Source organism: Capricornis sumatraensis, chromosome 9 (assembly GCF_032405125.1).
Source record: "Capricornis sumatraensis isolate serow.1 chromosome 9, serow.2, whole genome shotgun sequence".
Taxonomy (NCBI): Eukaryota; Metazoa; Chordata; class Mammalia; order Artiodactyla; family Bovidae; genus Capricornis; species Capricornis sumatraensis.
In genome coordinates, this window is record NC_091077.1 from 43,136,199 (window position 1) to 43,163,857 (window position 27,659).

At 58.0% G+C, this 27,659-nt stretch overlaps 2 protein-coding genes across 2 annotated transcripts in view; both read left to right on the forward strand.

Moving 5' to 3' along the window:
- Positions 1 to 14,277, forward strand: part of ARID3A (AT-rich interaction domain 3A) — a 28,263-nt gene extending 13,986 nt beyond the window's left edge. The window contains exons 3-8 of the mRNA XM_068981241.1: positions 6,163 to 6,235; positions 9,164 to 9,347; positions 9,643 to 9,890; positions 11,754 to 12,035; positions 13,574 to 13,672; positions 14,093 to 14,277. Of these exons, the coding sequence (XP_068837342.1) occupies positions 6,163 to 6,235; positions 9,164 to 9,347; positions 9,643 to 9,890; positions 11,754 to 12,035; positions 13,574 to 13,672; positions 14,093 to 14,277 (1,071 nt within the window). The remainder of the gene's footprint in view (positions 1 to 6,162; positions 6,236 to 9,163; positions 9,348 to 9,642; positions 9,891 to 11,753; positions 12,036 to 13,573; positions 13,673 to 14,092) is intronic.
- Positions 14,278 to 21,096: 6,819 nt separating this feature from the next.
- Positions 21,097 to 26,159, forward strand: WDR18 (WD repeat domain 18). Its single transcript, XM_068981181.1, has 10 exons — positions 21,097 to 21,306; positions 22,319 to 22,429; positions 23,488 to 23,621; positions 23,815 to 23,956; positions 24,407 to 24,550; positions 24,640 to 24,704; positions 24,836 to 24,960; positions 25,087 to 25,253; positions 25,575 to 25,643; positions 25,921 to 26,159. The coding sequence occupies exons 1-10, from the start codon at positions 21,097 to 21,099 to the stop codon at positions 26,050 to 26,052; spliced, it is 1,299 nt and encodes a 432-aa protein (XP_068837282.1). The 3' UTR covers positions 26,053 to 26,159.
- Positions 26,160 to 27,659: the final 1,500 nt, after the last annotated feature.

Consider the following 27,659-nt stretch of genomic DNA (forward strand, 5'->3'; position numbering starts at 1 on the left):
GCAGAGGCCCCACACAGGACCAGGCTAGGGACAGTGAGGGGCCAGCACTGGGGAGGCGCCAGGTGCTGGCATACAGGGCGTCAGCCCCACCCACCCAGCCTGGCAGGTAGGAGGTCTGGCTTCTCCTGACAGAGGCAGGGAGCCAAGGGCAGCCTTGGAGCAGGGCAGACATAGTCTGATCTTGATGTAGAGATTGAAAGCTCCCGGGACCCTCCACTCTGGGAAGCTGCAGGGAAGTGTCATCTTGGTTGTTCTGAGGGGGGACGTTGAAGGGTTAAAAACCAGCTGTGGGGCCTTCTCTGCTCTTTCACTGCAGTTTCGCTTTGTTTACTGGCAGTATGATGAATCAGTTTTTGCCCAAACCCCAAAGGATATAGAAATAGGTAAGATTTGTAATAATAGCCAAAAAAGGGAAATGAGCCAAATGCCCATAAGTGGTGAATGGATGAACGCATGTGTCCCTCCACACACCTGGAATATTACTTAGCCACGAAAAGGAGAGAAGCTCTGACACTCACTATCACGTGGACAGATCCTGAGAACACAATGCTCAGTGAGAAGCAGACACAGAAGGACACACAGGGTGTGATTCCGCTCATGGGAAATGTCCGGAACTGGCAGACCCACAGACACAAGGAGTGGGCTCCTGGTTGTCAGGGGCTGGGGGGGGGGGGGTTCTGATGAGGACAGGGTTTTTTGGGGGGGAATGGAAGGTTCTGGAATGAACAGAGGTGGTGGTTGTCAAACACTGTCTGTGCACAGAAGGCCCTTGAATCATTCACTGTAAAACAGCTAATTCTATGGTACGTGACTTTCACCTCCATAAATATTTTCTTTAACAATCCAGGATAAAGTAGGCGAGATTAAGGCGGCGCCCAGCCCTGCCTGTCGCCTGGCTCCTCTTCCATCCCTCATCCCTTCCCTAACCCTCTCTGAGTCCTGTGCTCCCCTGGGGGTGGGGGGACCAGGGGGGTGGGGTGGGGATTCTGTTCCTCCCCCCACCCCCACCCCCACCCCATTGCGGCATGGGGAAGCATCCTTCTCTGGTTCCCAGGAGCTTTGGTTGGACACAAGTGTGAAAACAGGCCTTTTTACACCCGCCCCCCAGCTGTGGGCTTTCCAAGCTGCATCCGTGTCTGCTGGGGACAGAGTTGTCCTGCTCAGGGCCTGGGGGGTCTCCGCGATCCCGAATCCTTCCAGTTCCTCCTGATTTGAGTCCCTGACTCTGCTGTCCAAGGAGACAGCCTCACTCCCAGAGTCCCCCTGCCGCCCTGTGGCCTCTTCCATCCAAGATAGGGCCCCTCGGACTTTGGAGCTGCCTGGGTGGCAGGAGGGGGCCGAGCAGACACTGTTGAGGGGGCAAAGGTCCTCTCAGGGGCCCCGGGCGGGCGTTCTCTTTATAGCTAGGGCCCCCTCAGCCTTGGGCTGGACGCAGCCCTCGCCCTCAGCTCCGTGGGGACTGGGGACGTGGTGTCTGGGAGGGGTCTCCAGAGTGTGGACGGTCCTGGGGGCCCCCTCCCCCCTGCTGGCCCCCCTCTGGATTGATTGGCCTGTCCTCCTCTTCCAGGCTGGCAGGTGGTATCTCGGTATGCGTGGTGCCCTGGCTCCTGAGGTATCTGCTGTCTCCACAGGGCAGCTTCCAGTGAGGGACCCTCCCACCCCAATCCCTATTCCCAGCTTCTTGGAGGCCTGGTCAGCAGCTGGGTGGTGGTGGTGGAAATGCTCATCATTCGCCACAAACAAGAATTTCCTGTTTGCCCCTCGAGCACTTGGGGGAGGGGGAGGTTATCTCACTTTTTCCTCCGCAGCCCCTCCCCCCCCACTACCTGAGCCTGGAGCCCCGAGCCTGCCTGGCTTTATCTGCTTCCTCCTGGACACTGGCCCCTCCACCCTCCATGGGGCGGGGGGTGGGGGATGGGGTGGGGTGGGGTGGGGTGGGGAGGGGTAGGGTGGGAGGGATCCCTCCAAAGATCCCCGCTCCGTACCCCCTCCAGCCTTCTCCTACACCTGTGCTGGACCCAGAGCAAGGCCCTCATGCTCATCATCCCCCCTCCCCAGGGTGGTCAAGTGTCCACTGAGAAAGCCATATGGGGCACCAGGCTGACTTGTGTCTTTGCCTGAAAGGAAACTGAGGCTGAGGCTGGGGTCAGAGGATGAGAAGGGCCCAGGAAACTGCTCTCCAGGGGAGGGAGCACAGGTGGAAAGCCCCTGAGGTGGGCTCTGTGCCTTTTGCTCTGAAACCATGATGTGGTCCAAAGGGGCTAAGCAGAGGGAGGTAAGGGCCAGTAGTGACCACAGGGGAAGTATAGTCCTCATTGGGGTGATGGGGAGATGGGAGACTGCAGGGCAGGGGAGGTGGGGACTGGGCTTTTCCTGGTCTGTGCCTCAGTTTCCCTTTTGTGAAGTGGGTGGTGCTGGGTAGGGGGAAGATGGACCATGGGCAGCCAAGCCTTGGTAACTAGCCGACAGACGTGTTCCACCAATGGGTGGGGGCCCCGCCACAGCCCAGAGAGGTGGAGGGGCCACGTGGCCATGTCCCAGTGACCCCGCCTGGCAGGTAGAAAATGGGAAGGGAGGTGTGCACTTGGGAGCATTTTTGGGGACCCCCAGCCCAGGCCCACACATCCACACCCACATCCTCAGGCTCCTGTGCCCCCTTCACAGATGGGGCTGGGGGAGAGCAGAATCTGAACCCAGCGGGGTAGACCCTAGGAACCCCCAAGATGCTTGTCTGCCCAATCCTGGACCGTAGGTGCCCCAGAACATGGGTCGTGCCCAGACATGTCTAGGATTTGGGAAAGAATGGGGGGATCCTGTCCCCAAGTTGTGGTGAGAAATGAAAGTCTACTTTAATCAGCACTTTTGAGCAGGTGCTGTGTGCCCAATCCTAGACACTGGGAAAACCCCTGACACTCTCCCAGCGAGGACAGTGTGAGTCCATGTGGCTCAGTTGTGCAGGGGACAGGGTGGGGTGGGGTGGGGTACACAAGAGAGTTGCCCACCTGGTCCCAGTGAGAGCGCAGCTGCAGATGGCCCTCCGGGGTGACCTCAGCACAGAGACCTGGGTGACAGGAAAGCCTGGGGGGCAGAGAGCTCAGCCAGGGCCAGGCCAACATTCCAGGCCAGAGGAGCTGCCAGGTCAAAGGCCGGAGGTGGGACCACGGCCCCTGGCGGGCTTGAGAAGCTGCAGGAAGGCCGGTGAGAGGTCATTGGGGAGGGCCCTGGCAGGTCCTCCAGGACCACGTGGCCGTGGGGAGGTGGGCTGCCCTCAGCCGGAGGAGGCCCCGTGATCACAGCACCTGTGGCCCCAGCGCTCAGCTTTGGGGAGGGAAGAGCCAGGCAGTTTATCTCCCGCCTCAGCCCCAGGAGGGGTTTCCTGAGTTTTTGCCCAACCTCCAGCCTGGGTTTGCAGCTCTAGGCATGACAGCACCTCCTGGGCCCTCCGGAAAGGGGCAGGGTTTCAGCCAGAGGACCCAGGTGGGCCGGAGGCCTGGGCGTGGCCAGGGAGGTGTCCTGGCCCAGCTATATGGCTTGAAAGCCTTGTGAGACCAGGTAGCTGGGCCCAGCAGCTCATGGTGGCAGGGGAGGGGGCAGACAGCGTCCGCAGCTCCCCCTTGGCTGGGGCTTGGTGGGCTGCCCAGGCCAGCTGACCAGGGCAGGACATACCCCACGGGGGTGCGGAACTTGGGTCAAGAGCCCCATAAAGCTGGGAGGCCTTTACTGCCTGTCTTTGTTGTCTGCTGCCCACAGCAACGGCCATTAAAGCTGCCTCCTCTGCCTGCTGCCTGGGGACATGTCCACCCCCTTTATGGCCTCGAATAATGCCCTGGCCGTGGGGGTGTGGCCGTGCCACCACCTCCGCTCACTGTCTGGCCTGGGGGTTAGTGAGTGGACCCCTTCTAAGCTGGGCCGCCTGTGCAGGCAGCTAGTCTCTGCCCTGAAACTCTGTCCACCTGGAATACGGGCGTCCTGATGGTGCTGGGAGTGCTGGATGAAGCTGTTGTACTTATCAACCACTGTCCCTGAAAGATGGGGAAACTGAGGCAGGAGGGGTGCTCTGATCTCTTGTGGGGGCTAGGCCCAGAAAGGAAGAGGTTCATGCAGGGTGGGCCCCCCTCCACTGGGGTTGGGATCTTACAGGAGGAAGTGTTGCCCCTCGTCAAGACAGGCTTGAGGTTGGGTGAACCCTACGTGAGCTTCCCGGAGCAGGTATGACAACTGACTGGACGGGATGACTGACCACACACTGGATGGCTTAGATCTATAGAGATCTTCTCCGTTCTGGAGGACTAGTGGCCAGGGTCAGGCCATGGCAGGGCCATGCTCCCTCCAGAGGCTCCAGAGGCTCCAGAGGTGAGTCCTCTTCCAGCTCCTGGGTCTCTGGGTGTCCCTTGGCCTGTGTCTGCATCAGCCCAGTTTCTGCCTCATCTTCCCATGTATCTGCCTGTCTTCCTCTCATAAGGACCCCAGTCATCCTACTGTGAAAAACCCATCGTGATTAATGACATCGGCAGAGACCCCGTGTCTGCACAAGGTCCAGTCTTGAGGTTCTGGGTGGATGGAAATTTGAGGATGAACCCCCACAGGTGTCTTTGGTCTTCTCTGCCCAGCCTGGCCCATGTTGCGGCTGAGCAATCAGGGTTCACTTAACGAGCATCTGTCAAGCAACTGCTGTGTGCTCGGCCCCATTTTAGACATTAGAAACAAAACAGACAGACTCCTTGGGCAGACGGGAGACCAGACCAGGGTGTGAATCACGGGCTCTGAGGAAGGGGTGAGGGGCCCACACAGTGCTGGGGGCTGTGTGGGCCAGAGTCGGGGGTGGGGCGGGGACAGCGGAGGGGCCCGGATGGGTGCACGCCTCTGGCCACCATAAATCAGTGCAGGAATGCAGCTGGCCGGCCTGGCTGGGCAGGGTGGAGACAAAGGCCGAGCCTCGACCACCCAGGGCTGGACTCCTAGCTCTCCCAGCCTGTTCCCTGCAGTCCCCACATTGTCTCCACTGCACAGACCGGGAAACTGAGGCCCAGAGAGGAGCCAGATGGCTAAGGGGTAGCCTCCCTGAGGACCCTGCCTTCCCCGGCCCAGGGATGTCTCATCCCACGGGAGCTGGGCCTTAGCATGTTCTTAGGCCTTGATGACGGATTATCCCAGCTGGAGCTAATTGGTGGTTTCAAGGCTCCCCGCCACAGTCCTGCTTGCCCTGTGTCCTTGCAGACACGGGGGCACATTCCCTGGAGCTTAATTTGAAGCCTGCTATTTGCACTGGCCCTCCTCGGCAACCCTCCTCCCCGCCGCCAAGCTTTGCTCTCTAATTACCTCTACTGGCTTCCTCTGCCCACCAGCACCTGGGAGCTGACAGCTGAGGCTAGGACACCCTGCTTTGCAAATACTGCAGACCTCCGTAACTGGTGGACCCAGGCAAGGGATATGCAAGACAGAGCTCCTGAGAGTCCTGACTCTGTCCCAGGCCTGCCTCTGTGCCCTGCAGGAGCATACACACATGGTTTGGTGGACAGTGCCAGACATCCACCACCCTCATGGTGGCGATGGTCTGGGTGAGACAAATTGTGTCCCCCAAAATTATATGTTCAAGACTCAGCTTGAGCACATACCTGTGATCAGAGCATGACGCGGGAGTCAGATATCTGCAGGTGTGAGCAGTTAAGGATGGAGATGTGGTGGCCCTCAGCCAGTGAGTGGGTGCCCCATGGGAAGAGGGGACTTTGGACAAATCCCCAGGGAGAAGCCAGGGCAAGACAGAGGCAGAGACCAGGGTGGTGCAGCTACACGCCTGGTGCACTTGGGCCCCTACAAGCTGGGAGAGACAGGAAGAATCCCCCTTAGAGCCATACCTTGACTCCAGATGGCTGGTCTCCAGAACCAGGCAGGAATAAATCAATCTCCGTGGTTTAAGCTGAGCGTGTGGTCAGCTGCTGCTACGCCACCCCCGGACAGTGTCTCATTGTCCTTGTCTGATGACAGGGGCAGGCTCTCGCTGCCTGCTCAGCAGGACCTCGGCAGATGTTCAGACGCTGGGGGACAGGGCTGAGACCCCCTGCTGCCTTTCCTACTGGCAGTTCCCTCGACTAACTTTCCAAGTGATGTGGACATGCTGCCAGTTCCGGCACCCGCTAACCCATCCTCTCTCTGCCTTCACAGCTCTATGAACTGGATGCAGACCCCAAGAGGAAGGAGTTCCTGGACGACTTGTTCAGTTTCATGCAGAAGCGAGGTGAGGTCTGCCTGCCAGGAGGATGGGCCTTGCTGGCAACAGCCTGGGGCAGGTGTGTCAGAAAGTGAGCTCCCCATGTCTGGAGGCATCCAAGAGATGCCTGAGGAGGAGACACAGCCCTGCCATGGTGGCAAGCGTCTGAGGGAAGAGGCACCGTCCTGCCATGGGTGTCTGACGAGGCCCAGCCCTGCAGGTCTGGTGGGGGAGGCACAGCTGTGAGAGTCTAAAGGGTATGTCCTTGGGTGGGGGGAGTCTCAGGACCCCAACCCAGAAGTAACAGTGCAGGCTTCCTCCCTTGCTGCTCCCAGGATCCCACATAGCAGGCCTGCCTCTTTGTGGGGAACAGGGTTGGATTCCCAGGGTGGCGGGTGCTGGGTGGTAGGCAGAAGCTCCTGGTGGACTGGAGACCAGCCTTCCTGCTGCTGTAATTGGTGGGAGGCTTGGGTCCTGACCTCTCCCGGCTCCCACCTGGGGCCTCAGTTCCTCAGTCTGTGAGATAGGCCACCTGCACCCCCTGCTGTGTGGCAGTCAGTGCCCACATGTGCTTAGTGCCAGGACCACGGTTATTATGCAAAGATACAGTACCAGGCCCGAGCCACCTCTGCCTCCCACCCCCACCCCCAAGGGTCTGGCAGATGCCAGACACATCCTTGTGAACAGGAGATGACCAGGGACAGAGACCAGGCCTAGTGGGGCATTCAGGGAGAGCCAGTACCCCCCGACCCTCAGCTCAGAGCTCCAGCCAGACACAGATCCTAGGAGTACCCACTGCAGCGTGGGCTCATTTCCCTGATACCCCCATGCCCCCACTATTCAGGGAAGGAAACTGAGGCCTGAGAAGCAGGAAGGGGTGGGGCTGGTGTGGGCTGCAGGGGCCAGCCAGGCAGCTTCTTTGTCCAGGGCCCCTGCCTGCCTCTCCCTGCTAGCAGCTTCTGTAAACACAGGCCCAGGCCGGAAGGGAAGGAGATGAAAGGGGAGGGGGCTGCGGCCTCCGCGTTAACCCCTCCTGTGCCGGGGTGGAGGAGTCCAGCCCAGCCCAGTTATCTTCCAGCCCAGCTGCCCGCTATGTGGTCAGAGAGCTCCTACCCCACCCTTTATCAGCCCCATCCACACCTACCCAAGCCCCTCACTGTCCCCCCAACCATGGGGCTCCAAGCCCTTAGGCCCAAAGCCCACCCACTCTGTCCAAGACTGGGTTCCTGGTGTCCTGGAGGCACGGAAGGAATATGGTAAGCTGCTCTGGAGTGGGGTGTTGGTGAGGCCAGGTTCTCTGAGTCCCCAGCTCCTGGCCACCTGGGCTTTCAGGGTCTGTATCCAGCCCTGCCTCCTCCCTCAGGAGCCAGGTGCTCCTGAGGACAGGAAGCAACAAACTCCTATGCATCCCTCAGAACCCAGCTCCAAGGCCCTGCTTTCCCCCCTTGCTATTGAACCCTCTATCTGTAATTGGGCTGGAGGGCTTTGGGGCTGAGAATCTGGATATCATGTCCTGCATCCCACAAGCCCCTTCCCTTCATTCCAAGGGGACAGTAATTCCTCCTTCCCCTGCCCCATCACAAAGTCAAAGCCTCCAACTGGATGGTTCTCCAGAATCTCCGGGGCTAGAAGTGGGGGAGGGGTCCTGCCTGCACCCCACCCTCCTGCTGTTTCCTTGACAACCTCTCCGCCCTTCCTTATCACCCCCCTGCCTGCCTCCATCAATGCCTCTCTGTGCTCACCCAGCCCCGCGTCTTCTATAAACATCCGCCTGCTGCTGAGCCAGGGCCCAGGGTCCAGGGTCCTGGGAGAAGCCCAACTCAGAGCCTAAGTTAGCATCCCAGGTGGGCCACGTGGGCGCTGGGGGTTCCTCTGGGGCGGGGTGTGCCACTGACACCTGGTATTGCTTGTCTCTCTCCTTCTTGAGCTGGAAAATGAAGTGGGGGGTCTAAGGCCCATCTTACCACCCCACCTCCAGGCTGTGTTTGTTCCTTGGGGATCTGGCGACTTAGGAAGCAGCCAAGGTTGGCAGGAGGTGGTTCTGAGATGTCCTGCTGGGGCTGGGGAGAGGAAATCAGGGTCCCAGGTCCAGGGCACTATAGTGGGGGCGGAGGGAGCAGTGGGAGCAGAGGGAGCGGGAGCCAGATTCCATCTCTGCAGGGGAGGCAGGCCTGCCCTCAGGGCCACGATAGAGGCCCAGCAGCCTTCACTGTTGTTTATTGACACCTGCTGTATGTCAGGCTGGGCACGAGGTGGGGTTCTCCATGTGAGCAGGCCAGTGTGGGGACCACAGACAGTAAACCTGTAATTTCACTGCCCAGGGGAGAAGTATAATTGGGGGCTTCTCCACTGTTAGCCAGGAAGGTGCCAGGCAGACTGACCTGAGACCTGGGGGCTCCCTTGGCTGGGAGGCATGTTTGCAGGAGCTCATCAGGGTGGGCAGAAATAGGGAGAAGGCCTGCAGGGAGGGGCCCCTCTCCCCTGCCTGGCCCACCTCTCTGCTATCTAAACTGCAAAGTAGATTAACCAGTCCCCCTTTCCCACTGCAGAGCCCTGGGGAACCTGGAGGGAGCCAGCCTCTGGGAACACAGCCGAGTTGTTTTAGTAGCTGTTGGTTGTAGAAGGAATAACAGAGACTGTGTTTCTCATGCAGGGCCCCCAGGTTGACCCTGCAGCACCCCCTCATCCCCAGATGAATAGCATGAACCCAGATCACTGATGGAAACACTGAGAGACACAGCCGCCTTGGGGCTCTTGCAAGCTAGGGTCTGACCCGGTGACCCTGCCCCCAGGGGATGCTGGGTGTCACACTGGGTAGGGCAGGGATGCTTCCTTACCCCCTATAATGCCAGGGGTAGCCCTCCAGAGGGCCAGCTGCCTTGGGTCAGCTGTGCCAAGAGTACCCACTCTCACTGATGTACCGGGTGCCAAGTGACAGCACCCCCCTCTCCACAGGGACACCTGTGAACCGCATCCCCATCATGGCGAAGCAGGTGCTCGACCTATTCATGTTGTACGTGCTGGTGACAGAGAAGGGCGGCCTGGTGGAGGTCATCAACAAGAAGCTGTGGCGAGAGATCACCAAGGGACTGAACCTGCCCACGTCCATCACCAGCGCTGCCTTCACGTTGCGCACCCAGTAAGTGCCCGCTCACGCCATGCAGAAAGGACCCTAGGCAGAAAGGACCACAGACCAGGGGGTCACAGAAAGTCCCAGCCTTTAGGCCCTGCTGGTTGAGTGCTCAAGAATTAGCCAGGTGGTGGTCGTGGGTATGGGCCGTGCTGCAGGACAGGCATCACGACAGAGGAAACAGCATAGGTGAGGACAGGGGCTCAGAGGACCAGTGGGCATCCAGGCAGGGAGGTGGGGCTTGGCTTCATGCAGACCCCCAAGGTGTCCTGGGTGCCATCCTGCCTCTTGTCCCTACCCACAGGTACATGAAGTACCTGTACCCCTACGAGTGTGAGAAGCGTGGCCTCAGCAACCCGAACGAGCTCCAGGCAGCCATCGACAGCAATCGGAGGGAGGGCCGGCGCCAGAGCTTTGGGGGCTCCCTCTTTGCCTACTCGCCGGGCGGGGCCCACAGCATGCTGTCCTCGCCCAAGCTGCCTGTGTCCTCCCTGGGCCTGGCCGCCAGCACCAACGGCAGCTCCATCACCCCAGCCCCCAAGATCAAAAAAGGTGAGGGCTGCGCAGGGCCTGGGGCCTGATCATGACTCTGCTTTAGCCTGGTAGTGTGACCTAGGGATGGGGATGTCTCTTTCCTTTTCTGGGTGACCAGGAAGATAGGCCCCAAAGTGGGTGTGGAAGAGGGCTCCCTACCCACCAGTTGTATGCCTGTGGCAGATATTACTAGTCAACTGCTGTTCCTTCCAGCCTTGGCCCATGGCAGGCAGACATCTCTAATCAATTTGTTTCCCCTAAACCTGTGCCCTTGGTGTACATCACGAATCAATAGTTGTTACCTCCAATTTTGTGCCAAGGTGGACAAGGCAAACCATGCCCTATCCTTTGCCCGTGGCAGACATTGCTGCCACTTTTATTGTAGCATTGGTCCAGGCTGCTGCCCATGGATATCTCTAGTCCTTGCATGTGACAGACATTGCTAGTTGATCACTGTATTCTTTTCCCTTTGAGCTTTAGAATTCTTCTGAACACATGGTCCCAGTGTGGGTCATCAAACTGACTGTAATCATCCTCGGAGCTATTGCTCAGTGCTCACTGCCCTTTTCTGAGCCTAGCTCTCGTTATGGGTAAAGTGGAGGAGATTATACCTTTGTGGAGTTGTTGGGGACCTTTGGTGTGTAAAATGCCCAGCGTGCAACACCCTAGACCCCATCCATGGCAGACGTCAACAGTCGATCACCGAGCCTCTGAATCCTTCCTAACACAGAATCACCAACAGCTCATGTGGCGGCCTGGCCTCAAGCAGGCCGGTGCACATGTCCGAGGTCCTGTTTCTCCATCTGCCACATGAACTGTGACTCCCTATGTCACAGACTTGGCCCAGGGATCCAGGGTGATCCACTCAGCACCCTGAGAATTCAGGGCTGGTTAGATCTAGGGTGAAGGAGATCTCACCAGTGTCAGCTCCCTCCAACCTCTTTGGGCCTCTGTTTACCCTGCCCCAGCCTCGGGAGTCACAGCCATACCTGTGAATATCATTAGGCATCCGTTCTCTGTGAGCCTGTGCTGGAGCTCAGGAGGACAGTGGGGGACAAAAAGAGAGATCTGAACCCGATGGAGCTCATGAGGGAGCTGGGGAAAGATGATTGTAATGGGTCCGAGGGGCTCCTTGGAGCCGAGAGTAGCAGAGGTGGCTGCAGAGACTCCAGGGCAGAGAGGCTGGCAAGTACAAAAGTTGCAATGGGGTCCATCCTGGAGAGGCAGCCCCCGGCCACCAGGGAGAGACTCAGGAGGAAGAATTGGGAGAAGAGAGAGTGGGTCACAGTGGGACCAGTGAGTGGGAATGATGGGGTGTTTGTTTCAACCGCTGGAGAGGGGAATGGTCCAGAGCTGGTTCTGGGCTTGGGCTCCATGCGTTTAATTTCAGCTCAACTTCTCTTCAGCTCAGCGGCCTCAGGAAAGTTATCCATCCTCTCTGAGCCTTGGTTTTCTCAGCAGTAAAGTGGGGAAGAGGGTGTCTAGGTAGAAATGGGGTTGTTGAGATGGTTCACATTAAGTGCTTTAGACAAGATGTGGCGAGCTCTTGTTGCAGTTAGTATTATATGTGTATGTAACATGTGCTACTCTGTATAATACTACTCTCTGTATAATACTACTTAATAATGCCAAGCAGTACTGTATACTGTTACCATCACTAGTATTGTTACCATTATGGTGGTATCTGATGTCAACCTGAGAGTAGAAAGGCTCTTAGCACTTGTGTTTGTTCCAAAACCTGTCCACTTCATCCCTAGAGAGGAAATGAGCACCCCATCAGGGGAGGTATTCAAGGAAGCACCTTCCTGCCTTGTGTGGGAGGCAGGGACTAAGCTACCACCATTCCCTTCTGGCCACCAACTCCTCTTCTCTCCTGTCCAGAGGAGGATGCAGCCATGCCCATCACAGTCCCCGGCCGCCTACCAGTCTCCCTGGCAGGTCACCCAGTGGTGGCGGCCCAGGCAGTAGCAGCCCAAGCAGCCGTGGCAGCACAGGCGGCTGCCCTGGAGCAGCTTCGGGAGAAACTGGAGTCTGGGGAGCCTCCTGAGAAGAAGATGGCTCTGGTGGCAGAGGAGCAGCAGCGGCTGATGCAGCGGGCACTTCAGCAGAACTTCCTGGCCATGACGGCACAGCTGCCTATGAGCATCCGGATCAACAGCCAAGGTACCACCCCGGCGCTCAGACCCTCTGTGCTTCTTGCACAAGCACAAGAGTAGGGCCTCGTAGCCAACATATGTAAAGAGTGCCTACAGATCAAAAAGAAAAAAAGGTAAACAGACCAGTATAAGGAATGGGCAGCTGGGACTCATCATGCATACTCAGTTGTATCCAACTGTGCAACTCCACGGACTATAACCTGCCAAGCCTCTCTGTCCATGGGATTCTCCATGCAAGAATACTAGAGTAGTTTGCCATTTCCTCCTCCTGGGAATCTTCCCAACCCAGGGATTGAACCCACGTCTCCTGTGGCTCCTGCATTGGCAGATGGATTCTTTGCCACTGAGTCACCTGGGGAGCACAACTTATAAACTAGGAGGAAAAACCGTTCAACTCCATCTCTTTGGGGCTCCGCAAGTTAACTAGGGGATACCATTTTTCATCCATCAGAGTTTGATAATATCAAATGTTGGTCAGGATGTGGTGGAAATGGGCCCCCTTGGTCCTGCTGGTGGGCGTGTAAACAGGTGACAACTTGGCAGTCTTTTTTGGGGGGCGGGGGGCTGTGCCTCGGAGCATGTGGAATCTTAGTTCGCTGAACAGGGATCAAACCTGTGCCTGCTGCATTGGAAGCATGGAGTGTTAACCACTGGACTGCCAGGAAAGTCCTGGGAATCTCTTTTAAAGACAGAAGACGTACTTGCCCCAGGACTGGCTGATTCTGCTTGGTGTCTAGAGCAGAGCTGATGCAAGGGCTCAGGGAAACTCATGTGTCCAAGGATGTTCACTGCAGATGTCTGCACGATGTCCCTAGTGTGTCCATCAGTAGGGGAATGAATGAACTGAGGCTGAAATACTTTGGCCATTAAAAAGAATGACATGATTTGGGCTTCCCTGGTGACTCAGACAATAAAGAATCTGCAATGCAGGAGATCCAGGTTCGATCCCTGGATTAATAAGATCTCCTGGAGAAGGGAGTGGCAACCCACTCCAGTATTCTTGCCTGGAGAATCCCCATGGACACAGGAACCTGGCAGTTTACAGTCCATAGGGTCGCAAAGAGTCGGACACAACTGAGTGATTAAGCACAAGCACATTGCTTAAGACTTGTAATCATGCTGTACACCTGAAAAACTTAACATTGTAAATCAACTATTCTCCAATAAAAATTATTAGAAAAGGACTTCCCCGGCAGTCCAGTGGCTAAGACTTTCCACTTCCACTGCAGTGGGCACGAGACTTCCATCCCTGGTTGAGGAGCTAAGATCCCACCTGCTTTGCAGTGAAGCCAAAAACTTTTAAGAAAAAAATTTTTTTTAATTATTAGGGGAAAACAAAAGTTGTAGTCATACAAAAAAGCAAATTCGAGATAAATACATTCCTATTCAATAAGTATTTGTTGAATACCTACTGTGTGCGCTGCTGAGAGACCGGGTCTGAAGCTCTGGAAAGCTTCACATCTCGTGGGGATGACCCACATGATACAGCTCATTGCATGGGGGCTGGTTTACGGTGACAAAGGGTGTTTTTTCTTCTTCCCGCAGCCTCTGAGAGCCGCCAGGACTCGGCTGCGAACCTGACCAGCACCAACGGCAGCAACAGTATTAGCATGTCAGTAGAGATTAATGGAATCATGTACACAGGTAGGCTGGCCTAGCGTTCATGCCCACCTTGACCATGTCTTTCCGGAATCTTGGTTGCCTGTCGGGTGTGGCTGGCTTGAGCCCAGAGCTCTTCCCTCATGAGACTAGAGTATGAGAGATAGTCTGTGTCTTATACTTAGCCAGGTGCTCAGCAAGTACTAAGTGCTCAGCATGGTCATATCACCTGTCGTGTACTTCAAAAATAATGTGGTCAGACCCATGACTCCTGTAGGCCACCAGGTGGCGATGTTGACACAGAACAGCTCTGTTGCTGTAAAGACCCCATGAGGGAAGGCTTGAGGAGGTGGTGGTGTCCTGGGGGAGAGGGACTTAGCTGGGAATTGCTCAGGAATTGCTTGCCCCTGTCATGTGATCTTTTACATTCTCCTCGACTTGTCTCTCCTCCTGTCCTTGCTCCAGGAGTGCTGTTTGCCCAGCCACCGGCCCCCACGCCACCCTCCGCTCCCAGCAAAGGTGGAGGCAGCAGCAGCCGGGGCGGAAACAGCGGGACCAACAGCAGCAGCAGCAGCAGTGCAGGCAGCCAGGCAGGGCCAGCGGGGATGTCTGCACCCCCCACATCTACCTCAAACAACTCATTGCCTTAACCGCTACACTCCCCATCCTGGGAACCTGCCAGACTGGGCAGGGGGTCCAGGTGGGCCAAGCAGGGGCTGGGATGGCGGAAGATACGGGTGGGGAGGGGAGGTATCCACAGAGGAGCGACAGCTTAACGCCAAAAAGAAAAGAAAAATATATATACATATATATATATATATATATATATAAAGAAAATTTAATAAAACAGGGGAAAACCAAGGAACACTTGAATTACTCAGGTTTCGGACATTCAGAGATGAATTGTGAGAATATCAAAGGAAATTAGAAATGAGAGAGGCAAATGTCTACTAGGGCTCTCCTGAAGCCCTGGTGGACCCACGTGGACTGGCGTCTGGTTTCAACAGGCCAATCCTGTTTACCTCATACATCCCTGCACTGTGTTTTTTCATTTTTATCTGTTTTTTTTCTTTGCTTTTTTTTTTTGTCCGTTTATCACACACTCACCACACCCAGCTCCTTGTGTTGAATGAAACCCCTGAGCCAAGATCAGTTGAATTTTTTTGTTGTTGCTTTTGGGAACTTTGTTGTTGTTTTTTTAAAAGAAATAGTGAAATTCAAACTCTATAGGGTTTTTAAGAGGTTTTAGGGGTTTTGTTTTGTAAATATTCTATTTTATTCTTGGGGGAGGAATCAAACCTAGGAAAAGGATATATATATCTATATATTTGTGTTCATTCAGGGAAACTGGACTTGAAAAAGAAAAAAAAAAAAAGGCAAAAAAACACAAGTAATACCCTTTATTTTTCCCATGACTGATTTGGGTTCAGTTGTGCATTTCCTGTGGTGCAGTGGGCCCAGGACACTGGATGCCTGGGCTGGAGTCAGCAGAGCCGATGAACTCAGGTGCTCTGGGCTGGGCTGGGCTGGCTAGGGTGGGGGTGCATGGTGGGGTCCTGGGGGAAGAGGGGCAGGGATTCTGAATGCTAGATGTCACCAGACTTGTGTTTCAGGCTGGGCTCCTCTGTCAGGAGCCCCGAAGTCTTAACTCAAAAGGAGAGATTGCTGGGGTGGGGGGTGCTCCCCCACCCGCCCCAGGCTCCTGTCTCAGGGATGAACACGGCCTGGGGACTGGCCTTGCCTGAGAGCACTGCTTCTGGGGATGCCATGTCTGGGGATGGGTGTGAGCCGGCCTTAGCTCAGGGTGAGGTTTCTGGGACCATGGCACCCTGAACCCCCTCACCCCACCCTACCCCCATTCTCATCTCTTTAACTTTGTCCCTCTATACTTGCTGGGAGCCCTGCAGTGGCTCGAGGAACTACAGGCCGAGGTGGGGCCTGCACTCCTCCCCGCCTCAACCCTGTTCCCGGGGTCAGAAGGCGTTGGTGGGATGCAGCTGGGGGTCGGGGGTGCCTGCACATCCGTCCTCCTTAAGCCCAGGAGCGCTTTTGGGGGCCCAGTTTCCTTCCGTCCGTGGGACCAGGTAGTGTTGGCTGGGGCTGTGCCTCCCGCAAGGTAGCGCTTTTTCACGTCCCTCTGAGGGTGGGGGTGGGCTGGGAAGAACGCAGCTGTTCCCAGGTGAGCCTGGAAACTAATTGGACCCCGGGAGCCCAGCCTAACGAGCCCAGAGGGGCGGGGCGCCGCCAGCAGCCTGCTCTCTCCCAACCCAGGCGTCATCTTGTTGCCTTGGAGACCTTGGGGGTGGTCCTGAGCCCCCAGTCTCATCGGGTTTGCCTTTCTGTGGGGTGAGGTGTGTCTCTGGGAGGGAACCCATTTCTTTGGCGTATCTCAGGGTCGCTGACGCCCCCCACCCTCCCAGGAGAGGGTGGCACAGGGCTTGGGCCTTTCTTCCTGCTTCTGGAAGGGTCTCTCCTCCTGTCGTCTCCCACTGCAGCGGCACAATCATTGTGGGAGGGGGATCCTTTTGTTCCCAGACACAATCTGCCCCCCTTGTTTGCCGTCCCCCCTTGTCTCTCTGCTCTCCCCTCACCTGACCCATAGAGTGTTCGGGGCTGCCCTCTGCCCCCCACCCCCTTCCTGCCGGCCTCATAGAGTAGGGGGTGTCTGCTGCGAGTTTTGGTTTCTACCTCAGGTCTGACTCTTGATGCCAAAACCCCCGCCGGGGTGCCCACCTCCCTAGCCCCCCCGCTCAGGGTCCCACACGTGTGCTGTTGCATCGACCTGTGTCGTGGGGACCCGGCATTAGGGGACAGAGCGTTGTGCGGGCGACGCCCTCCCACCCCCTGCGTCTGACTCAGGGTGTGCCTGTGGTGCTGGGCAACGCTGATGATTGTAGGGAAGAGGGCATGGGCCCAGAAGGGGGACCCACCGGCCATGGAAATAGCAGAGGGTCCAAGGGGCCCTGCCTCTGCCTAGGTCGCTCCATTCAGCACCCCCACACTCCCAGCCCCACCGCTGCCTGTTGGTGTGGGTTTCTGGGGCGCACTTAGCACCCCTTATGCAAACCCGGGGGGACCGGGGTTGAGTGCTGTTCATTCCTGAACAGGTGGGGCTTAGCAGCATGCCTTGGATGGGGACCCCCCCAAACTCAGGGTGGAGAGGGGCTTGAGGGGTACCCCTGATCTGCTGATGCTTGTGGACGGGCTGCTTCTAGAACCTTCCTTGTGACCTCCAAACTGGCCGCAGTTCTGTAGCTGTCCAGCTGGGGGGCGGGCGGGGGTGGGGGGTGGGCATGGGGTGGCGGGTTGGTTTGTAATAGTTGTGTGTTTGTACAGTCACTTTTCTCACTGTTAGCATTTTTGCCCACCACCATTTTTTTTTTCCCTTAATTTTGCTTCTGCATTTTTTTCTTGGCAAACACGACTTCAGCCTTTCATGCCTGACTTGTGAAATTTCAGTTTCTCTGGGGTTTGTCAGAAGGCGTGGGGAGCACGCCTGAACTCAGGTTAAAGGGAAAAAAAAAACTTCCAATAAAAAGACGTAAAACTACTCTCTACCTCTGGCCGGGCTCAGCCTGTCGCACCTTGGCTGTGGCAGGGCAGCCTGTGACGATTTATTTCAGTTTTTGCAGGATATTCAGGTATTAAAAGGAAGGGGGGAAAAAAGACAAAAAAAAAAGTGTGATTTTGAAATTTAAAGGAACACTGAAAGTTTACATTTTATAACATTATTATGCAGATTGTATTTAAACTTCAGAAATATTTAAGACAATTGTAACCCTGTAAAGCTGATGAAATATTAAAACAAGACAAAACACTTCTGACTTTTAACAGAAAACGGCTCCTCTGGTGGGTTTTTTTTGGCGTCGCCCCACCCCTACTCTGCTCCTGGTGGCAGGAGGCTGAGGGCCTGATGGTGAGGTCCCCCAGTGGGGACTGTGCCCCCCAGGGCCACTAAGCCACATCCCCAATGTCCTCCAGTGGGTGTGATGGTGGGGGGAGGGCAGTGGACGACCCACCCCCAAGTCAGCAGTGCCTGGCCCTTGTGGGTGAAATGTAGGGACCCCCGCATGCCCACCAGGAGGAACCCAGGCAGTCTTGGCAGCCATATGGGTCCACCCAGCGCCCATCCCCCAGCCTTCCGGCTGTGGTTCAGTCCACCTACACTTGATCTGGGGACCCAAAGTAAGCGCCAGACCAAGAGGCAGACTTAGCCCTGGGACCCTCGGGCTCAACACACCTGGGAGGGAAACCTCTGCATTTTCTGAGTATCCTTTCTTCATCTACCTCTCGCCCCCACCCCATGAACAGAGGACCTAATGCCCTCAAGGTCAGTGTGGCCGAATGGTGGGTAGGACTGGCCTCTTGCCACCTGGCTCCCCAGCATCAGCTGGCCTGGGCCTGTCCCTCCTGCCTGGGTCAGCCCCCAAGTCTGCGTTGAGTGAGGAAAAACAATTCACCCCTTCTGGTGCATGCGCCTCCCCGTAGCCCATTCACGTGGTCCCAGCCTCTGAACCAGGGGGACCTGAAGAACTCAGAGGACAGGGGTTAACCCACCTGCCTCTCAGAGCACCCCTGCCCTCCCCCATCACGGAGGTAAAGTAAAAGTGATTTCTTTTTTTTTTTAAGGCCTTCTGGGCAAACTGGATCGGCCAGTCCAGCATCTTCATTCCTCTGAAGAGGCCCAGAGAGGGGCCCAGAGGCCCTGAGGTTACACAGCCCCAAGGCTGGGGAGGGATGCAAGGAGGGGGTCCCCCTCCTCCCTAGCCTCTCAGATCCCCGCGGAGCCTCCCACTCCGTGCTTGTGAGTAGGCCGGGGGAGCCTCCCTGGAGGTGAAACTCAAAACCACGTCTGATCAGCAGAGCCGCGGGAGCCAGCCCGGAGCCCGAAGAAGAGGGCTTTCGCTTGAGTCATCAGCCTTCCGCAACGCCATTAGTGCACTTAGCAGGCTAGGCGCTGGATTTGATCCTGGGTTCCCGGTCCCCGCCCCCAACCCGGAATGCCCCCTCCCCCGGGCTCCGGCTAGAGGTGGGGAGGGCGGGAGACCGGGCAGTGTGTACCCTCAGCCTGCAAACAGAAGGCGCTCAATACCCGAGTAGGGAATAAAGAACGCGGTTGGGGGGCTTAGACCCAGAGCGGTTCTGCAGACCGCTGTGCCTCGGTTTCCCCGTTCTGCCCCGCCCCTACCCTTACGTCCTCAGGCCTAGGAGTGTTAGTGGATCTGGGACGGGGCGCCAGGCTGGCACCAAGGAGGTCTGGCGACTGGGTGGTCCGAGAGGCCCCCAAAGTGTGGCTTTTGTCCTGGCCTTCTGACACAACTGGTCTGTCCTCATTCCGGAACCAGGCTGGGGGTGGGGTGACCTCTGACCTCACACATCAGCCCAGCTGAGCTGGGTCCCCCGGGAGGGGAGGAGGGGAAAGGGAAGGAGGGGAAGGAGGGGAGGGAGTGGGCCCGGGACTGCACCGCAGCTGCCTGCCCTCCAGCGGAGCCCTGGCCTGCCCATGCCCTGGCTTCCACGTCTTCGACTTCTGTTTGTAACGGGTCCCCCTGCGACCCGCACCTGCAGGGCCCACCTTTCCTCCTGGAACCCCGGTGCTTGCGAACCTAGCCAGGGGAGACCTCCCTAGAGGAGCACGCAGACCCAGAGTTCAAGTCAGCATTCCCGACTGGCCCCTGGGGAAACTGAGGCCCAGAGCTGGGCAATGACTTGCCCCTCTGCTCAGGAGGACCAGGTTCAAGCCCTGAGTCGGTGGTTGGAAAAAGGCCATCTTGGCCCACCCCTGGGAGCTGCACGGTGTCACCGTTCTCAACTGGGGTTCCACAGAATGCCCAAGATTCAAAGAAAGATGTGGTTTGGGGAAACCGGTATCCGGAAAATGTAAATAACCACTCAAGGTGTTTCATTTTTCTTATTCACATTAAGAACAAAAAAAGTTTGAGGAACCGGGGTTCTAGCTCCAATTCATCTTCAGACTAGGTAGTACTTGCCTCAGTTTCCCCTTTTGGAAGCTTCTGGAGATTTGGACACTCACCTCTCTCCAATTTACAACAGTCCTTCAGTTTCACATTCCACACCCCTCCCCCCAACTTCCCTGGGATAAAATAAAACTCAGGTCCCCATGTCCAGCTCCCCCCTCCACGGTCAGCCTCAGGGCCGTTGTTCGCGCGTCTGTCCCTCTTTCTCTTCAGGACACCTGTTCAGGGAAGCCCTTCCGACCGATCAGGCCGGTACCCCCTGATGCCGCCCCCCCCCCGCCCCGCCCCGCCCTCTGGTTGCTGCTTGTTGCTGTTGGCCTCCCGGGCTTGGATCAACTCCCTCCGGCATCTCGGCGAATGGCTCGAGACTGCCACCTGGCGGCCGGCCCTGGGCCTGCGGAGTCCCCTGCTCCGGCGCCGCCTGTTCTCCAGGAAGGCCCCCTCCTCCCCTCTCGCTCCCATCCTCTCCTAGATCGCGCGGCGGGGTTGGGGAACATACACAGCACCCAGTCCCCATACTGCTTCTGGGTACACCGCCCAGGACAGGCATGAGACCGCGACTTTTGAGCGAATTCTCCCTTTTCAAAGGTTGGCAACTAATTCCTTATTTTAAATGTACTGTTTGCGGATACAGCCTGCAGCCGGCAACTCTGACGCGAGGCTGAGTGCTCCCTAGACTTCACGATTTGTTCCACCTGCACAAAGTTGCTGAAATTAAAATGTGGGTTTGTGGCCCCCTAAGAAGCGAGGTCCAGGGGGAGGCGGACCGTAGGTCCACGAACACACATCTAATTGGCTATGTTTTAAACGCCAGCTACATGTTTTGTTGGGGTTTCCCTGGTGGCTTAGCCGGCAAAGAATCTGTCCGCAATGCAGGAGACATAGGTTCGACCCCCGGGTCTGGAAGATCCCCTGGAGGAGGGAATGGCAACCCACTCCAGTATCTTGCCGGGGAAATCCCATGGAAAGAGGAACCTGGTGGTCTACAGCCCATGGGGTCGCAAAGAGTCGGACACGACTATCACTACCTGTTATGTTAGGAGCGTAGCCTGTTTTACGTGCAATGTCTCGATCCTGTGAGGTCGGTACTCAGTATTTGCACAATTAGAAGAAGAAGAGTAATCTGCGAAGTTGCGTGCTTGGCCAAAAGCGGCCAGTGCAAACAGCCAAGCCAGACCTCCAGGCTCTGAAGCTACTAACTGCTCTCAGGAGACTCTAGGCCTTGGTTTCGCCATCTATTTTTGGAAGAAGTATCCTTCTAAGAGCTCTAACCAGGCGGTGCACCCCTTATTTTTCGCGGAGCCGGAAGATAACAGCCTGGTTCATAGGACAACCCCCCAAGCCACCTGCCCGCGCCCAAGGCGTGTGCGCACGCGCAGGGCAGCCGGGCCGCCGTGAGCCAGGCAACCTGTGCGCCGCTCTACCCGGCACGGCGCAGTCGCCCGCGTCTCGCTGATGATGACGCACGTCCGGGGCGGTGGAGAAGGCAAGATGGCGGCGCCCATGGAGGTAGCCGTGTGTACGGACTCGGCGGCCCAGTTATGGAGCTGCGTTGTGTGGGAGCTGCACTCTGGCGCCAATTTGCTCACGTACCGCGGAGGCCAGGCAGGGCCCCGCGGCTTGGCGCTACTCAATGGCGAGTACCTGCTGGCCGCACAGCTGGGCAAGAACTACATCTGCGCCTGGGAGCTGCAGAGGAAGGTGCGGCGGCGTGCTCCTGGGCGCCGTTGGCGAGCTGCGCTGCGCTCAGGGGTCGGGGGAAAGGGCGGTGGAGGCTACATGGCCCCTGAGCCGGGGTAGGAGTGGGTAGTCCCGTTAAGGTGTTTTGCGCACGCGCGGGCCTGGGGTCTTTTGGGGGAAGGTAGGGAGTCGCGCGCTCGTTGTGATCGCAAGCGGCTAGGGCGCTGCGCGCACACGCCGAGCTGAAGGTGGACAGCTGCTTCGGGGTGGGGGTGGGGTTGTAGCGGTGCGCACGCGCACAAGGAGCGCTGGGGGTGGGTCCCTTGGGGGCCCTGCGCGGGAGCCAGCGTGTTAGGCGAGAAATTTAGTTGAAAAGTGTTTGCACTAGGGGTTCCGTCGGTATCCTGAGCTTGGAGGCTGAAGGTCCGGGGCATGAGGGAGCCCGCTGAAGGGTAACTCAGGAGCCTAGTGCACTTTTCGTTCTCAGAGACGCCACCTTTGGCCACTAGGGCCCATGATTAGAGAAACTTAAAAATACAGCCCTTGACGTTGCTTGCTGCCTGCTTTTGCCAGCTAACATCTCTTTGGATGGGTTCTGTGTTCTGGCTTTTCCTGGTGTGGTCCACACACACACTTGAGAAGTTGTTCCATTTTAGAGATCTGGAAACCGAGGCTCAAGGTCCCAGGCGACACTTTAGTGGGGATTCAGGACTAGGGCAAAAGCTGAGTGGCCTTTGGGTCCTCCTGGATCCTCTGTGCCTTCTCCACCCGAACACCCGGGTGTCCCTCTGACTCCCAGTCCAGAGAGGTGCTGTCTTGCTTTGAAGGAGATTCCATAGGCCTCCACCCCCACAATGCATAGCATCAATTGAAGTAGATCCCTCTTTGCTAAACCGTGGATTTGCTCAGAGTATCCCATCCCCCGCTTCCCTCCCCACCCCCACCTTCTTTCTACTCCTGGACTTACCAGCTGTCTCCTGCCCCTTCCCCAGCTTCCTCCCCGATGAAACTCAGAGGCCTGTTCTGTCTCTAGGACCAGCTTCAGCAGAAGATCATGTGCCCAGGACCAGTCACCTGCCTCACCACATCGCCCAATGGCCTCTACGTCCTGGCAGGGATCTCAGAGAACATATACCTGTGGGAGGTGAGCCCAGGGACTCAGAAACACGAGGGTGAGCTCAGCCTGTTGGTAGGCTGCTGGTCAGACCACTGAGTGGGTTGTCACTGACGGGCTGTTATGTTTGGGGGGACACCCACCTCCCTTCCTGCGCATAGTGCAGTGTCCAAGATCCCAGGACAAAGCCTTTCCTGACCCCTGCCCGGCAACCAGTTGCAGAGAGGAGAGGGAGCTGGCAGTCTCACTTCCAGCTCTTAAACCTCACTTTGCGATTCTGAAACTAGGAAGCCTTGCCCAAGTGCAGGGAGAGAAACTGAGGCACTCACCCTGTGGTAGACATCCTCCTCTGCTGTGGTCAGGCCAGTGCAGGGAGTGTGGGCAGATTTTAGCAGCTGGTCCACCATCATTAGACGGCTCCAGTGGCTCGCCAGTGGTTGGCCCTTCTTGATGCGGGAACAGTCTGGGGTCCATCTCCCCTGCAGGTGGAGGCTGCCTGGCCTAGAGGACCCACCCTCTAGGAGAATTCCTGGCCAGCGTGCATCATGACCACAAGGGGTTGCCCCACAGTGCCGCTCTGGCTTGGGCTCTGACTCCGGTACTGTGGACCGTCTCCCCTCCCCTCTGCGGATGAGTGCCTGGGTGTCTTTGTCCAGGTGTCCTCACAGAGACAGTGGTCACCTCACTCCCCTGTCACCTATCTAAATGGATTGTATTTCCAAAGACTATATTCAAGTGAGGTCACAGGTTTTGGAGGTTGGGGTGTGGACACGTTTATCTGGGTAATGAAGTTCATCCTACCGCAGCTTCACTGCCCTCTCACTCCTGCCCAGCCCTTCCCTGGTGTCCCTGCCACCAGAGGCCTCCTCTCCTGCAGCCCAAGCTCCCCCATGGTTCCCAGCAAGAGCCCCACCCCCAAATCAGAAGGTGGTCACTTGCAGTTGTGACCAGTGCCACCCCTTCGCTCAGAAGGCAGTCGCTTGCAGCTGTGACCGGCTTGTCACAGGAGCTGCGAAGCCCTGGTGCAGGGGCCATGGGGGTAGGCTCTCCCCGCAGGCTCCCCACCAAGCCAGTGCCTCTCCCCCCAGGTGTCCACAGGGAACCTTCTGGTCATCCTGAGCCGCCACTACCAGGACGTGTCATGCCTGCAGTTCACGGGGGACAGCAGCCACTTCATCTCAGGGGGCAAGGACTGCCTAGTGCTGGCCTGGAGCCTCTGCAGGTAGCACCATGGCCCCAGTGGCTGCTTGTCCAGCTGTGACTCTGGGCAGGCAAGGCCTTGACCATGAGGGCGGGAAGCAAAGGGCTCCGGGTCAAGCGGGCTGGTACCAGGAGGACATGGGGCCGGGTTGCCACCTGGAGATGAGGTGAGGGCGTGGAGATGCCCGCTGAGGTCTGCCCACCCCCTCCCCAAGCGTGCTACAGGCAGACCCCTCCCGGACCCCTGCCCCCCGGCACGTCTGGTCTCGCCACACCCTCCCCATCACAGACCTGCACTGCGGCTTTGGGGGGCCCCTAGCCCGGGTGGCCACCGCCTCGCTGGACCAGACAGTGAAGGTAGGACCCTCACCCTGCCACATCCCCCGCAGTGGATGTGAGCCGAGCCCAGCTGGCGGGTTCCTGGCCCAAGGGAGAAAGCACATAATGTCCTCCTCCAAGCCGGCGGCTCCAGACAGCTCTTGATCCCCTGACACTTCCAGCCTCAAGGACGGCCAGAGGGTGGACAGTCTAGGCCTGTGTCAGCTTGGAAATTCCCACTTGGCCACTGCTCCTGGCAGCTCGTGACCAAGCCTTAGGGGATTCAAGGGCGTCCTCAGGGTCTTTGTTCCCGGTTGGGGGATTCGGGGCTGACCTGCTGGGGTCCTGGGGGCTGACAGTCACTGAAGTAGGTGGTGGACAAGGGTCCCTGAGCCCCCGAGACCTCTGTGGCGACAGTGCTTGTTGGAGGTTCTGTGGGACCCAGCCTCCCAACCGGTCCTTGGCTCTCACACCGCCACTCGCCCCCAGCTGTGGGAGGTCTCCTCAGGTGAGCTGCTGCTGTCCGTACTCTTTGACGTGGGCATCCTGGCTGTGACCATGGACCTGGCTGAGCATTACATGTTCTGCGGTGGCAGCGACGGCTCCATCTTCCAGGTCGATCTCTGTACCTGGGTGAGTGTCTATGGGCAGCAGGGTCAGGGGACAGGCTTGGGGCTAAGGCACTGCCGGGCCCCTGCTCACCTGCCCTCCTGCATCTGCAGCCCGGGCAGAGAGAGAAGAGCTTCCAGCCAGAGCAGGAGCACGGGAAGGTGTTCAGAGGGCACAGGTGCGGGGACCAGGCAGGGACAGGGGTTGGAGGGGGGTTGCTGCCCTGGGGCACAAATGCAGGCCTGGTCCTGCTGCTGCCCCGCCCCCAGCCTGAGCATCCTGGGAGCCAGCTGATGCATTCATCATCAGGAACCAGGTGACCTGCCTGTCGGTGTCCACGGACGGCAGCGTGCTGCTATCGGGCTCCCACGATGAGACCGTTCGCCTCTGGGATGTGCAGAGCCAGCAGTGCCTCAGGACAGTGACCCTCAAAGGTGGGTGTGGCCACCACCACTGCTCCCCAAACCCAGGCAGGGCAGAGGAAGGACTCAGGGCCCACCTCGTGGAGGGCACAGCCTGGCTGAGGGTGGTCCTGACCACCTCCACCACCCCACCTGCAGGCCCCGTGACCAACGCGTGCATCATGCTTGCACCCGTCAGCATGCTGAGCTCCGACTTCAGACCAGGCCTGCCCCTGCCCCACTTCAACAAGCACCTGCTAGGCGCAGAGCACGGGGACGAGCCGCACCGCGGGGGCCTGATGCTGCGCCTAGGCCTCCACCAGCAGGTACGCCTCACCTGGCAAGGGCAGGGCACCCTTTCCCACTGAGGCTGGGGTCTGTCCGCTGTCTCTGAGCCCCAGAACCACACAAGACTGCAGGGGCTTCTGCACCCCTCCGTGGGACTTGATGGATGCCTGTGCCCAGCATTGGCTACTGGCCCAGAGCAGTGTGCCCAGATGGTGTCCAGCAGGAGACAAATAGCCTGGAACAACAGCAGGGTCCAACCATTTTGCCAGGCCGGCAGGCTGTCCCCACTGGCTGGAGGCACTAGCTGACTGCCTGGCCATCTCTGGGAGTGGCCGACTGACTCGGCTCTTGTGTTTCAGGGGTCAGAGCCCAGCTATCTGGAGCGGGTGGAGCAGCTGCAGGCGGTGATGTCCAGCACGCTGGAGAAGGTGGGAGGAGGAGCAACCCCAAGATGGGGAACGGGCGGGGCCCAAAGGTGGGAGAGCAAGCCTGGAGGGGAGAGGCCCAGGGTGGGTGAGGGGCTGGGTTCAAGATGGCCAGGCTCACCTCAGGTGGGCTGCCAGGGGCAGTCTTGGCTCAGGCTGCTGGAGAGGATCTATCTGCACCCCTACTCACCATCCTGGACTGTAGGGACAGTGGCCTTCAGAGCAGGGCAGAGGTCTAAGCACCCCCCGGCCCAGTCTGAGTGCCCCGCCCTTCCCCCAGAACGTCTTGGGAGGCCAGGACCAGCTGCGGATCCGCGTGACTGAGCTGGAAGATGAGGTGCGGAACCTGCGCAAGATCAACCGCGACCTCTTTGACTTCTCCACACGCATCATCACGCACCCAACCAAGTGATACGTCTGGACTCGCCCTCAGCCGGCAGAGCCCACAGCCCAAGCCTGTTCTCTGCAAGGTCCTATCACTTGGATTGGCACCCCCACCAGGGTCTCAGTCCTGGGTGGGTGGACTGGCTGCCCTTCTGTGACCCGCCGTGTCACATGAGTGCTCTGCTATTTCTAACAAAAGACCTAAAATCCTACCTTTTGGCCTCCTTGTGCCCGCTCTGGGCTGAGGACCCTCGCTGTGGGACCTGCCGGGGGGATTCGCCACAGCTATCACAGAGTCCGAGTCCCAGACATAACGTCTAGAAGCCTGGGTTCTCACCTGCCAGCCCTGTGCAGCTCCCAGGGGGCCGGGCCTTGGGCCAGGTCCCCAGGGCAAGAGTAACTCAGGGACAGCAGGGTGGTCACACCAGGCCTGTCTCCCCAGCCTGGCTCTGGGCAGCCAACTCTTGGGTGGCAGCCAGTTCTGGGCCAGAGTCGTCTCGACCAGAAAGTTCTTGGTGTCAAGGGCCTGAAAGAAGCCAACCTCCCCTCCTCCAGCACCACACATACATACACACTGTGCAGGGTAGACGAGGACGCCACTAGTTGCCAGCCGAAACCTGGAGCCCAGCCCAGACTTGGGCCCTAAGCCTCCCGTGGAACCTTCCAGAAAGCTGCCCCTAAGTGACAGTCTGTTTAATGGTCCGGAAAATCCATGTGACTTAGCCGGTGCTATAGTAACTGCAGCTCCTGCTTTTAGCTGATGGGTGTCCTCTCCTGGGGCCCTACAACCCCCTCACAGCCCACCTTGCCCTCAGACCTAGACAGGTTTACTTGGGGCCGTCAGATAAGGAGTCCTACTGGCCTCCATGTTGCAGTCACCCCACAAGAATAAGGTTCCAGCAGGCTCTGGGCTCCTGGTTGGTCCCTGGCAGCAGGGTGAGGGAAGGGGACCTGGGGGCTCAGTGTTCCCCTCCTCACCCCTTGGTCTCCAGGGGGTCTGGAAGGTGGGGAGGGCATCAGGGTTGGCTGAGGCTCCCCTGGAGCCTAGGGCCACCTCTCCTACATGGCCCCATTTCCAGGTGCTGCCATCCTGTGCCTGGTGCTTCTCTGCACCCCACCCATCTGCACTCAGCTTATAGTTCAGTGACTTGAGAGGAGATGCTGGTTATGGAGACCTGGGTCCTATCCTCTGCATCTGGTCAAGTCCCAGGCAGGAGCTGGCAGGGGTCCAGCCTTGGGGGGTCACCTCCACTGGCTCAGGCATCTTCCCTGAGCAGTAGGGGTGCTGTTGTCATTGCCCAGAAGTTCCAGGGCACCCTCAGCACAGCTCTGGACCTTCAGCTGCTGACTTGGGTCCTGGGATCCCTTCTGGCTTGCCCACTACGTCTGTGGCTGCAGCCGAGGGGATGGTGGGTCCCACCCCGGGGTGGTCACTGTGATGACTCAGGCCTGAGAGGTAGTCCCAGCAGGGCCTAGGGAGAGCTTCCAATCAATGTGCAACCAGCCTTGCCCGAGCTGTCCTTGCTGCCAATTCATGGGGGCCTGGAAGGTCCCCTTCCCCCCTCCATAGACCACACAGAGTGCAGAGAAGGTCCATGGTGGGCTGTAAGGGCTGGAGCCCATTGGCCCCTTTCC

Excerpts from the sequence above, each read along its gene's own strand:
- WDR18 (XM_068981181.1), top strand. The coding sequence starts at position 21,097 with ATGGCGGCGCCCATGGAGGTAGCCGTGTGTACGGACTCGGCGGCCCAG. Across the intron at positions 22,430-23,487 it reads AGAACATATACCTGTGGGAG|GTGTCCACAGGGAACCTTCT; the intron begins GTGAGCCCAGGG and ends CTCTCCCCCCAG. Across the intron at positions 23,622-23,814 it reads CTGGCCTGGAGCCTCTGCAG|CGTGCTACAGGCAGACCCCT; the intron begins GTAGCACCATGG and ends CCCCTCCCCAAG.